At 36.8% G+C, this 13,126-nt stretch overlaps 2 protein-coding genes across 3 annotated transcripts in view; both read left to right on the plus strand.

Moving 5' to 3' along the window:
* LOC127632975 (DCC-interacting protein 13-alpha-like) overlaps positions 1-4,794 on the plus strand; it is a 28,295-nt gene extending 23,501 nt beyond the window's left edge. For both annotated transcript variants that reach the window (XM_052111829.1, XM_052111831.1), the window contains exons 17-22: positions 1,747-1,921; positions 2,060-2,096; positions 2,412-2,558; positions 2,660-2,710; positions 2,820-2,909; positions 3,196-4,794. In XM_052111829.1, the coding sequence (XP_051967789.1) occupies positions 1,747-1,921; positions 2,060-2,096; positions 2,412-2,558; positions 2,660-2,710; positions 2,820-2,909; positions 3,196-3,345 (650 nt within the window). In that variant the 3' untranslated portion in view covers positions 3,346-4,794. The remainder of the gene's footprint in view (positions 1-1,746; positions 1,922-2,059; positions 2,097-2,411; positions 2,559-2,659; positions 2,711-2,819; positions 2,910-3,195) is intronic.
* A 1,073-nt stretch (positions 4,795-5,867) lies between these two features.
* Positions 5,868-10,839, plus strand: hesx1 (HESX homeobox 1). Its single transcript, XM_052111784.1, has 4 exons — positions 5,868-6,014; positions 8,914-9,083; positions 9,995-10,096; positions 10,379-10,839. The coding sequence occupies exons 1-4, from the start codon at positions 5,894-5,896 to the stop codon at positions 10,481-10,483; spliced, it is 498 nt and encodes a 165-aa protein (XP_051967744.1). The 5' UTR covers positions 5,868-5,893; the 3' UTR covers positions 10,484-10,839.
* The last annotated feature ends 2,287 nt before the right edge of the window (positions 10,840-13,126 follow it).

The following is a 13,126-nucleotide window of genomic DNA, read 5'->3' on the forward strand; positions in this document are numbered from 1 at the left end:
TCTTCCCAGGCCTCCTGACCCAGTCCCTGTCCTGTGGCCTCTTCCCAGGCCTCCTGACCCAGTCCCTGTCCTGTGGCCTCCTCCCAGGCCTCTTGACCCTGTTCCCGTCCTGTGGCCTTCCCCCAGGCCTCCTGACCCGGTCCCTGTCCTGTGGCCTCCTCCCAGGCCTCCTGACCCGGTCCCTGTCCTGTGGCCTTCCCCCAGGCCTCCTGACCCGGTCCCTGTCCTGTGGCCTTCCCCCAGGCCTCCTGACCCGGTCCCTGTCCTGTGGCCTTCCCCCAGGCCTCCTGACCCGGTCCCTGTCCTGTGGCCTCCTCCCAGGCCTCCTGACCCGGTCCCTGTCCTGTGGCCCCCTCCCAGGCCTCCTGACCTGGTCCCTGTCCTGTGGCCTCCTCCCAGGCCTCCTGACCCGGTCCCTGTCCTGTGGCCTCCCCCCAGGCCTCCTGACCCGGTCCCTGTCCTTTGGCCTCTTCCCAGGCCCCCTGACCCAGTCCCTGTCCAGTGGCCTCCTCCCAGCCTGCCCTTTGTGCCCCCTTGGACTTCCTGCCTGCCTTCTGTGTCCCCCTGGACTGTCTATCTGCCCCTCGTTGCCCCCTGGACTGTCTATCTGCCCTCTGTGCCCCCTTGGACTTCCTGCCTGCCCTCGTTGCCCCCTGGAATGTCTATCTGCCCCTCGTTTCCCCCTGGACTGTCTATCTGCCCCTTGTTGCCCCCTTGGACTTCCTGCCTGCCCTCTGTGCCCCCTTGGACTTCCTGCCTGCCCTCGTTGCCCCCTGGACTGTCTATCTGCCCCTCGTTGCCCCCTGGACTGTCTGTCTGCCCCTCGTTGCCCCCTGGACTGTCTGTCTGCCCCTCGTTGCCCCCTTGGTCTGTCTGCCCACCTCAGGCTCCCCCCCAGTCGTGGACATTTTTTGTTTTGTTTTATGTCACTGTGATCGTCTGGAATCCGATCCTTGAGGGGGGGGGGCTATGTTAGGAATTCCTTATCTTGTTTCAGTGTTGCCCTCTGTCTGCCTTTTTTGTCACCTTGCATTCCATAGTTTTCACTTTTGTCCCTTGTTTAGCTCCACTGTCTCACTTGTCATTGTTTAGAACTACACTTCCCAGAATCCACCTGCCATCATCACTGCCATTTTGTTCATTGTTTTCACCTGTGTCTCATTCTGTCATCACTCACTGTGTATTTAAGCCCTGCTTTTTGTTCACTCCTCATCGTTCGTTGAATGTTGTTAGACTGGTGTGTGTGTGTTCCCTGCCCGTGTCTTCTATGTTATGTTTATTTCCCCATTGAGGGTTTTCCTTTGTATTTTGCCTGTTTGTTTTTGTAATAAAGTTGAACTGCAACTGGATCCGCATCTCCTCGTCTGCCTTCGCTGCTCGTTCATAACAAAGATACACATTAGTTTTCTTGTAATTAATAAAATGTGTAAACACCTTTTGCAAGAATCTCATCATTTAGTAACAGGCTGCTGAGGGCAGTAAATCTAATAAGAGTTGCTTTATTATTTCCAAATTTAACCAAAATCATTTAGAGGACTCTGAATTGACACCGGAATGGTTAAATTCCCATCCATACCATCATCAGAGGAAGAAAATAGTTTCAGTGGCAGAGCATTTTTTTATTGCATTTTGATGAAAGATCATGAAAATATTTTTCTTTACAATAGCATGGACATTTTTTGAATATATATATAATTAAAAGGGGTCCGTTTTGACCGATTTGCGATTTGAATCTCATGTTCTCAGACTCAATCCTGCGTCAGCTCTTCATCGTGCGGTTCTTGGGCTCGATGGAGGTGAAGACCACAGAGAACACTGACATCATCTACGAGACCATGAGACAGATCCTAGCAGCTCGAGCCATCCACAACATCTTCAGAATGACTGAGTCGCATCTGCTCGTCACCTGTGAAAGCCTCAAGTGAGTTACAACCAATGACAGTATGAATATAAAATAAAAGTCTACGTGGTTTTAAATAAAGTCATTCGAGACCGTAGCCTAAAATCTTGGAAAGGATATTATGATTTGTGTCTCTTGTAACACTTTGTTTATTTCTAGGCTTATTGATCCACAGACACAGGTCACAAGACTACGGGTACGTCCACAAGTTTAAGCTGCATGTGTAATCAAACATTTTAATGTTCATTTATTCAGTGTTGAGGTGTTTAAAGGAATGTTCCATAGTCAATACAAGCTCAATCAAAAGAATAAATTTTTCGACTCTCATTTATTTAAATAAAAAAAGCACAAACCGCAGTTACAGTGAGGCTCTTACAATGGAAGTGAATAATTTTTTGTGGTATTTACCATTATGCCACAAACGCTAACTATTAGCTTTTAATAAACATGCAATAGTGCTTTAATTTAAACCTGTGTTGTTATAGAGTCGATGTTTGTCTTTTTTTTTCAGTTTGCTCTCTCCAGTGTTGTGCTGTGTGCGTCTCATCAAGAGAACAAACGTTTGTTTGGTTTCGTGCTACAGACAGCAGGACGTCGAGTCGATGGTCACCCTGTTACCGTCTGCTATATCTTTGAGTCAAACAATGACGGAGAGATGGTAAACATTTTTTATAATCATTTATTACATCCATTAATGATTTTTGGGTGTCTAATTGAAAGCTCATGTTGTTTATTCTGATATTTTTGAATCTGTGTCAGATCTGTGACAGCGTTGGGTTGGCAAAGCAGATCGCCCTTCACTCTGAGACGGTGAGATGGACATTCTGTTCAATTGTTCAAATGACCCTGGGGTTTATTATACAAATAGTACTTTTTGGTCAGTGAATTCTTGAGAATCTGCATATGGGTTTTCCGACAGGACCGCAAAGCCACACAGAAACAGAGAGAGATGGACAAAGCCAAGGAGAAACAACAGGAGGAACTGAATAAACAGAAACTAATCGAAAAGGTAACAGAGAGCAAATGGCTGTTTTAAAGACTCCATGAAATCAAAATGAGAGTTTCGATGAAAACTTTGATATGATAGTGTACTCTTAAAGATGACAAAACATACTTATAGCAGATGTATGCATTTCAAATTAATTGTCTTTCTATTGCGGGAAAACGGATAAATAATATTGATGATGATGACTCATCCAATCAAATGCTCTCTAGATTGAGAATGTCCCTCCCCCTAATACCATAGAAATTTAGTTTTTCACATCAAAAGTGAACTGTATTCTTCAAATCGACAGGATCTTGAGGAACAAAGCCGTTTAATAGCGGCATCGAGCCGGCCCAACGCACCAGCTGCTGACGGACAGTACATAGTCCTTAGCAACAGCCAATCAGAGGACAGCGATGCAGGGGAGGAGGGGCAGAAAAAGGGCGAATCCGAGGCCTGACCGTACGGGGATAACAAAAGTCATACGCTTTAGTTCTTCAAGAGTTCTTCACTGTTGCCTGCAGGATCAAAGAAACCAACCTGGAAATAATCGAATTAAAATAATTAATTGAAACATATGTGGACATTTTGGGGAAACCTCCCAAAAGTTGTGTTATTTGTAAGAATCATGTATTTTATACAATATCCGTTGTTGAATTTGCTTTTAAAGGGTTTTTATATATGTATGTGTGTAAATGAATCAACTACTATGACATACTATAACCTACAGAGACATTGGGTGACATTTGTTGCCTTATTTGGACAAAATTGCATGTGTGAATAACAGATTTGTAGAAGACATTATTGATACAGTATGTAAGGCTTTGTTATCTGTTCTCGTTGTATTTTAAGACCGCATGTGTTTATGTTCATTTTACTTTAATGGTGAATTCTATTAGGGCGAATCTCACAAAACCTGCCAAGAACAGGTCTACGCCAAATTTTAATCCTGAAATCAAAAGAAACTTATAAGAATTTATAGCCTATTTTACATAAAGAATATGAAAAGAAAAAAAGTATGACGATTAAGCACCCCCCATTTTCTCATTATTATCTAGTTTGATAATCAGTGATGATTCTCATGACTGTAATACAGGAAATTGTCACTGTATTCCACAAAAAAAATCAGGCCGTACAGCAAACGCCACCATGATGTATTCATATTTTACCAATAAAATTAGATATCATACTTCTTTCGCAATTGTATGCAATCGAGAATTTTTGCACTTTTGTTTCCCTTTTTTCTGTTTTTTTGGAAATTCTTTACAGGTTTTTTGAGATTTCATGCAGGGGTTCAAAATGATTGTATAAGGTCCAGTTACAGTTATATGGTTCAGTTTTGTTCTTTCAGCAATCCGTTGCAAATTATGTTTCATCATGTTCTACATCTACAGTTACGCATCTGTTTGAAACTTCACCCCACAGACTTAATTACTGTGTTTCTATTCTCTTAATTATTCCCTCTGAATTTAAAACACAAATTATTGGTTTCGTGCCTGACGTCATATGATCATGTGATTTTCTTTACATAACCCATACGTGTAGTTTCCCTTGTAAGTGTTGACATCTGCACATATTTGGCCAATATGTTGAAATATATCATATAAGCTTCGACCTAAGTCAAATAATTTGAACTGGTGATGGAATATCAAAATAATCTTCCACTGTGTTGAGGACTTCTGTAGATTTTGCATTTGTAAATGGCTGACAGAGCTGAAAATCACACAAAGTTACAGAATTAAATGTCTGCTCATTGATTGCTTTGGTTTATTTACTTTTATTATTCCCTTTTATTGCTTAATGGAACACAATCTTTACAGCTCACATTCTGTTGCATTTACAAGCCTTTAAAGATATGTCTGTGTTGTGTGTAAATGACTTGTTCATAATTTATTGGGTTAAATGAAGATTTTGGTATTAAAAAAATGTTTTAAATGAATTGGTCCTCTTTTTGTGGTCATTTCATGTCATACATTTCAATTAAATTTGAATTAAAAAGTTAAGTTATTAATTTATCTCCATGCATTTCACTTTATAACTAAATCCTTTAACTTTTTTTATTTCCAGGTTTAAATGAAAGAAAAAATATTTTTTAATGTGGATATACAGACCTAAAAAATGTCTTCGGGGTGTCTAAGAATAAACATTATTATAATTAAAAATCTAATGTTTTTTTTTATATCTGGTCTTTCCAACCAAATGTTCCCAGTTAATTTACCCAATATGTTCCAAACTTTGGCAACTCGCGTTTGAATAATATCCGGAAAATAAAGTGTAACTTGTATGTTATTATTCATTTCTAATTGGCCTATATTTAGTCTGCATTTAAACAAGTCTAATTGGTAGTTTTTAGCACAACAATGAAGCCACAGGGGCTGCGCTCAGAGCCCAAGACAAATAAACAAGCAACTCATTTATCAAAAGCAGTCAAGCAACCCAAAGCGATCAATTCGCCATTGAATGGGACAATTATTACATGCTGCTTCCAGCAAATTGCCAAGCGGCTATTGTTCTTTTGCGTGTCTTTCTCCATGCATGTCAAGAGAGAAGGCTGGGAATATTCAGCAGGATTAGTTTAAACAGCATTAGCCTTTATTATTATTTTAAACTCGTGTGGTAGAAAATAACGTAAATAAGATTAGACACTAGTTGACTGCTTTCTCATAATGCTTGGGATGCTGTAGTTGGAAATGAGAATCATTCCTGAGAATGGGGCCTAATTTTCTACCTGGTGGGTAACAATAATGGCACGTCCCTTTCAATAGCAGATTTAAGGGATTCTGTGTCTCCAGAAGATAACAGGTTGATCGTTCAGCTCGGAATGCCTCATTTGGACACTGAATCCCATTGTGCGCTCCGGCGATTCACATGTAAAATGTTCAGACTCAGGGTTTAATTAGTGACGTTTCGGGGACCTTTAGTCTGGAGTTATAAAGCAAGATCTCAGCTTTCAAATCAAACCATTGAAGGTCCACCCACAAGAGAAGAAACTTGGCTCAGCTCTCCAAATGGCCTCTCTCGCAGTCAGCCCGATGGCGCAGCAGTCCGTGTTCACCATCGACAGCATCCTGGGACTGGACAGACCTGATCAGAGAACCGTCCTTTTAGCACCTTACCGACCGTGGACAGGTAATAGCACCAATATGCACACACACACACACACACACACACACACACACACACACACACACACACACACACACACACACACACACACACACACATATGTTTTGATGTATTTTAACACATTTTAATATGCTGAAATGGCCCACAGCTGGTAAAGTAAAATCAGGAAAAATATATTGTTTAAACGTTTTTAATATTTTTTGGTCATTTAGGCTATATTCCCAAAGTATTTTTTGTTGCCCTTTTTGCATTGTTTTAAAATTCAAATATTGTGCAAATATATGAAACAATAATGAAACGTGCGAGCGATGAGTTGGTAAATCGGTTTACTGATTCGGTTTACGTTGGAAAGACCCAGTGTAGTCTGGCACATCCTCAAGCTAGCCCGAATTCCCAATGCCAATACCTATTTTTAACATGCCAAAATGGCACAAAAATATAATAATATATTTTAGGATATTACTAATATATTTATAAATGTGTTTTGAGTATAGTTCTATTTTAGTCATTTATTTTCCTGATATTTATTTATTTTTTACAGATATTGTACAAATATATTTATAGGCTATTTATGATTGACAATGCAGTGATAAACGGCCAATTTACAACCAAAATTAAACTGTTCATTACAGGCCCGTCGCCAACTGTGTTACCCTAATCGTTCTATATTAAAAGTTTACGATTGTGATCATTTTCACTTTCTCAACAAGTTGTTTCAGCAGAACTTATCTCACAGGAACAGTAATCTCTACAGCGGTAGATATGCATAACACATACACATTATCTTCAGAAATGATTCAGAAAATTCATTACTCAACGCATTATTACACAGAACGTAACTTGAAATATAATTATATTCATAAATGACTGTTAAAACATCCCAAAACAGCACCCAAACATTGCAAAGACCTACTCCATTAATTATTCAAATACAACAGCCAATGGCAAGTCTCCAGCAGCAGACCTTTCAATATGTTATTTTTGTGTTAGTAGTTTTATTTATTCAAATTACAATATGCAGTTTGTAAGTATATATATATATATATATCATATAAATCATGCAATTCATTTAGTTAAGCATAGAGAATTGTTTATACGTAATTCCTTTGCGCAGCTCAGCTGCGCATTGCATGCGATCTCAGAATCACATTTTGGCGGTTTTGTAGACCTACAGCAAAGCTATGGATATAAGAAAGTGGTTTAAAGATTCGTCGTTGACAAAGACGACTTTGACCAACAACAACGTGTGTGGACAGCTCATTCAGCTGGCATTTGAGAAGGATCTCACACGCAAGTGTCAACATGAATGGAAAGATAATGTTCTTCGGAGATTTCACTCGGAGACCCGCCTTCAACTATTTTAATCAATTGTGAATACAATGCTTGCCTGCTTCATTGCTAAATTTTTATTGCAGTATGTTATGCATTGCTTTTATTGTTGTTGTGTTGTTCTTGGATCCAGCTGGTTAGCCATGCTCTTTTGCTTTCATTCAAAAGAAAAAATATCCAGAGAGATACAAAGAGAAAGAAAGAGAGAGAGAGAGAGAGAGAGAGAGAGAGAGAGAGAGAGAGAAAGATATAGTGAGAGAGGATAAAACGTATTGCTCAACAAGAGCTGAAGTCTCTGTGTATAACAAAAAAAAAAAAGAATTTTATTGCAGTATGTTATGCATTGCTTTTATTATTGTTGTGCTGTTGGTGGAAACCAGGAGCTTTTGTGACTCGTGTTTATGAAGTGTTGTAGAGTCATAAATCAAATTGGTTTTGGTGTAGTTTTAGGTTGGACTTGTAATGATATGCATTACGTTGATTGTGCTTGTTACTCAAGAAAGCCACTAGATGGCACAGTGTTGTGTATGTGACGAACAATGCAGATTAACATAAAATATAGGCTACTAGAAATGTTAAGAGAAAATAAACAGAAACGTTGAGATCATACGGTGAAGTATTTTATTTGAATAATTGAACAAAACAAGACTATTGTGGTCTATTTTAAGTTATAGCCTAATATGGGTTGTTGTTTTGGTCTGTCTCGGATCATTAAAAAAAGTGTGCCCCCCTATGAAAATTAAATGCCCCCCCATTTGGTTTGTTCTGGCGACGGCCCTGGTTCATTATATTTTGCGAGCAATGACTTGGTGAATCGGTTGACTGAACGATCATTGGAACACGCAAGAACTGATATGGTTAAAGTGTGATGGATGAACAACACACACTCATGACAAAATCGTCAGGATTCGTACAACTTTTCTAAATTTGGCTAATTCGTATGATATCGTGCAACTGCACTCGTTTGAATTCCTATGACTTTAACTAAAGCCAATGACGTCACTGGACATCGTTTCCATCTAATACGTGACAATTACTTGCTTCTGTCACACACAACAGCTTCCGGTCATGTTTACAAACTCTACTGATTGTTTAAGTTTAAGATAAGGGGTTTGGGTAAGGGCATAATATTAAAAGTATGTCCTTAACGCATCGTGCATGAAACTCGCGCTTACTTCCGCATTAAACATCCGGGAATTTGCACGTGATGAAGTCGTACGAGTTTATGCGAACAACATCCTTTTAGACCATAGGAAATAGCCAACTCGTAAATGTTGTACGACTTTACATGAGATCGGGTGTGGGTGCGCAATTCTACAGCATAGATTTCACAATAATAATAATTATAATACATATCGTGCATATTTCTTTAGTTTATTGACGCTGATTGGAAATACAGTGATAAACAGCACTTTTCAACTAAACATTTGAATATGTCAGTGCACTGACTCTGAATTGGTTCGCTGAAACGGTCCATTTGACGACCTATTCGAGCAAATCTCAAATATTTCAGACAAACGCTCATGGAGTGAGAGAGTTTATTAGATAACTGACTGTCTCTTATTTATTTCAGACTTAAAGCCAACATGCCAGAAGCGTCGGATTGTTGCAGACAGTGATGGTTCGGTGGACGTGAGGGTGAATGAAGATAAATCGCACAGTAAAGCACCAGCGGACTCGTACAGAAGAACACTGAACTGGTACATCGGGCGCAGGCCGCGCACAGCTTTCTCCAGTGTGCAGGTGAAGACCTGAGAAATATTGTGGTCCTGTATGAACTAGGCCTACATGTGGTTAGTTAACAGAAACATATTCATCATCAACACATAATGATGATGGGACTTTATCCAAAACCAGGGTTTAAGTTTAAATGTCAAAATTCAACATGCTGCAATACATTTCAAAAATGCTGTATCTGCAAGCTAAACAACATTGAAATTACTTAAATAATCTGATAAAATGTCATTTAAACCATTCTGAAAATAGGCTATATGGCAAAAAAAAAAAAAAAAAAAAAAGCAAAGAACATATTTAATATTTAAATGGTTTTCACAGATTAAAAAAGCCACATCACACAAAAATATATCTATATTTATATTTTCAGAGGAAATATTCTCAGTATTTATGCATTTCAGTTTCAAACTGAATTGTGTAATCTTGTGTAAATGCATTTATAAAACTTAAATGGTTAGAGTTAGCTTTGATTTTCTATAGTTATTGTAATTCAATTTTGTTAATGATTACACAATTTATATTTAACAGAACTTTGTTAAAAATAGGCAAGAGTGTTGTACATGTGCAATATTTCAAAATACTAAAATCACCCTTTTAACATACTGAATGTAACATATATTTTCCTGAAGAGTGGAATTTAAACAATGGTATAAATATATTCATAAATATATGACCTATAATGTATGTTTATATTCCTAAATGGCCATAAATCAAAATGTTGTATTTGTCATACTTGCAGTTGCAACATTACATAAAGCAGCAATAACATGAAACGTTATATTTGCATTCTGTTATTTCTGAAATCAGAGATTCAGAGTTAAATAGATCATCCATAATCTGAAGGCACAATGCATTTTATAGGAAACTGCATTTTCTCCATTTAGTTTTAATGTTCATTTTTTTTTTCTAATGTTTTCCAGATCAAGATCTTAGAGAGTGTGTTTCAAGTGAACTCCTACCCGGGTATCGATATACGTGAAGAACTTGCCAAGAAACTACACCTTGATGAAGACAGAATTCAGGTAAAGAATGATCCATAATTAATGAATCCTGCAGTATATCAAATAATCTACATATTTTAATTTGCTTTGATCTTTTAAATGGTAAACAACAAAGATTGTTGTTCGGTAAAGGGCTGTTCTTTTAGTATAACGTTCATTTATTGCTTTTTGGATAAGTACTGTCACTTTAAGAATTATCCCACATTTAAGAGAGTTCAAACAGTGAATGATATATTATAATGTATATTGTTCTTTCAGAAGGTGTTTGGATGGTTGAATGATGTTTTTTGTGTCTGTCTTTAGATTTGGTTCCAGAACAGGAGAGCAAAGCTGAAGCGCTCACACAGAGAATCCCAATTTCTGATGGTGAAAAATGTCATCAGTGATTTACAAATCAGCAGAGACTAACACTGATTGCAAAATCACATTTACTGTCATTATTATTCTGTTGTGAGATGACTTCTTCAGGATTGACTGGCACACAAAAGAGAGTTTCTCTCCAGTGACTTGCATCTGAATCAGAATTAGAGACTTTCTACTTTCCAACTGCAACATTTTGAAATGTATTCACAGTTTCTAATCACACCTTTCACATCTTTATTTTGAAGAATAGCTCATTTGAACTATAACGTGATAACTTCAATTTCAAATGTGTAAATATATATTTGTACAGTTTTTTTAATGTGATTATAAAATTATAATTATATTATAGCTTATTATAATGAATATCATTTTAAATTAAATATACACCAAGTATTTATAAAAATGGCTATTCATTATTAAATAATTAATAAAATCATATTAATTATATTTTATATGATATTATATATTATTACAATTATTAAAATTGTATATATTTGTTACATATTGAATTTTATACATTACACTGTAAAAGACAAATATTTTAAAGATAATATAGGATAGACATTTTTTAGATGGGTTAATCTTTATTTGCATGATTGTTTTTCATACATCTGAACACTGGGTGATGCTACAGAGTAAAACAGTTTGTGTGCACAGCCTGTGTAAGACAAAGCAAACTCATTTTGAGTGAAATTATGACCATTTTACAAATTTGGACATTTTAAGGATTTTATATATTTTTTAGATTAATCTTTAATAATACAAAAACAAACTAATACTTTGCTCTGGTTAATAATAAAAGGAATCTCTTGCAATTAGAAAAATACATCAAATGACTTGATGATGTAATGATAGTAATGGATTTTGTTAGGCTTATATATTATATTATTTTGCATAACAATATCATGCATAATATTACTGACATATTGATAATAATATCTCAAACTTGAACATACCATCACAAAATTCTGAAAGGAAAAGAGATAAACCTGGTAAAACACAATGCAATTTCACAAGGCAATTATGTGCATTTTAGGCCTATTTGTTTGAGGATACTGTTATGAAGGTCCTGATATATGAATGCATAACAGAAGCTCTGCTGATGTAGTCATCTTATTTCAAATCTGTGTCTTTTCATGTAAGTGTCAATAGTAACAGTAGCTGAGCTGAAAGAAGATCTGCTCAAATGCACCAGAGTCCTTTTGCCTCCGGTTTTGTGTCTTTGATCTGAAACAGGACAGTTGGATTTTGGCTTTTGGCCACGTCGATGAGACGATTTTCTTTCTTTCCATCTTTCGTTCAGTTTTTGTTTTTGTAGACACACAGCCAGCAATATCATCTGGAGTGTATAAAGCCTCATATTTTCCAGGTGATGTATATTTGAAAAGAATGAAATAACATGTAACAACAGTGAAGTGGGGAATTTATTTGATATAAAGGTTTGTAAGATTTAAAGGATTCTAACGGATAAACTGTGTGCATGTGATAATAAGTTGCATTGTACTATCTCAAGCTAAATTAATCCATTTAAATATATATAGGGGCATAATTACTCCTTTATAAGGGTTGACAGTTTCATTTGACATTACTGCCTTATGTTCAAGCTTCTACAATGTGTTTAGATGAAGAATTAAATGCTGGTATTTCTACAAATATTCACTTTTTAAGTGATCGGTTGTTTACTGCATAACATGGTAACAGGGATGACATTTAAAAATAGCCCCATACTGAAAAACACAACAAAACATCAAATAAAGTGATAAAAAGAGGACCCTTGTTGCTGAACAATACACTTTTTGAAATGAAGATGATATAATAAGCAAAAATATTTTATTTATTTATGGAATTGTACCATCGAATATGATGGTAATAGTGTTGATGCATAGGGACACAACTTTTAAATTAATACTGACAAATAACAAAGTAACAAACTTTACTTGAACTGTTGAAATAACCAAACAAGTGATTTCATATCACATATTGTACGAAAGCAAATTGACTAATGCTTCAGTAAAACACGATTGAGTTTGATAACACACTCATCTGACATATTTCAGATGTCTCATGTTGTTTCGAGCATGTCATAACAGTGTTTTCACCTCACACCCTGTGCCGCCCATCAGGTTTAGTTACCTGAAATTAAATGAAAAGACTTTTGGTAGTGTGCAAGACTGGAAGATTGACTGTAAAACATATTTTAATGAGTTTTAATGATGAACTATAGAATTGTCTAACTCTGAATGGGGGAGTGGGGGTGCATCAGAGTAGCATACTACAATACTGCATACTAGCAGAATGCAGTATACTGTATATACACTGAAATCCCAAATGAGTTGACTCTACTTGATTGAAAGTAAACTCACTGAACTGAGTAAAGGTGTTTCCAGACTGTATTAAGTTCACGTAACTTATTTTCGGATATTGCTCATGGAATGAATTTAACTATTTGACCCTCATGTTGTGTTTCGGTCATTTTGACCCGAAGAGGATTTTCTTTTGCCTGAAAATGCTAATTAATGTTATCATGTTGGACTAACTCACACAGGGTATCACAACTTTCCAAAAATTGTTTGATAATTATTTTAATTTTGTTTGTTTTTTCACCTTGTTTCACTTCTGGTGTTCCAGGTCAAAAATGACCGGCCATTTAAAATGAATGGGGGAGATCAAAAATAAGAGAACAATTGA

This window comes from Xyrauchen texanus, chromosome 39 (genome assembly GCF_025860055.1).
Source record: "Xyrauchen texanus isolate HMW12.3.18 chromosome 39, RBS_HiC_50CHRs, whole genome shotgun sequence".
In the NCBI taxonomy this organism is placed as follows: domain Eukaryota; kingdom Metazoa; phylum Chordata; class Actinopteri; order Cypriniformes; family Catostomidae; genus Xyrauchen; species Xyrauchen texanus.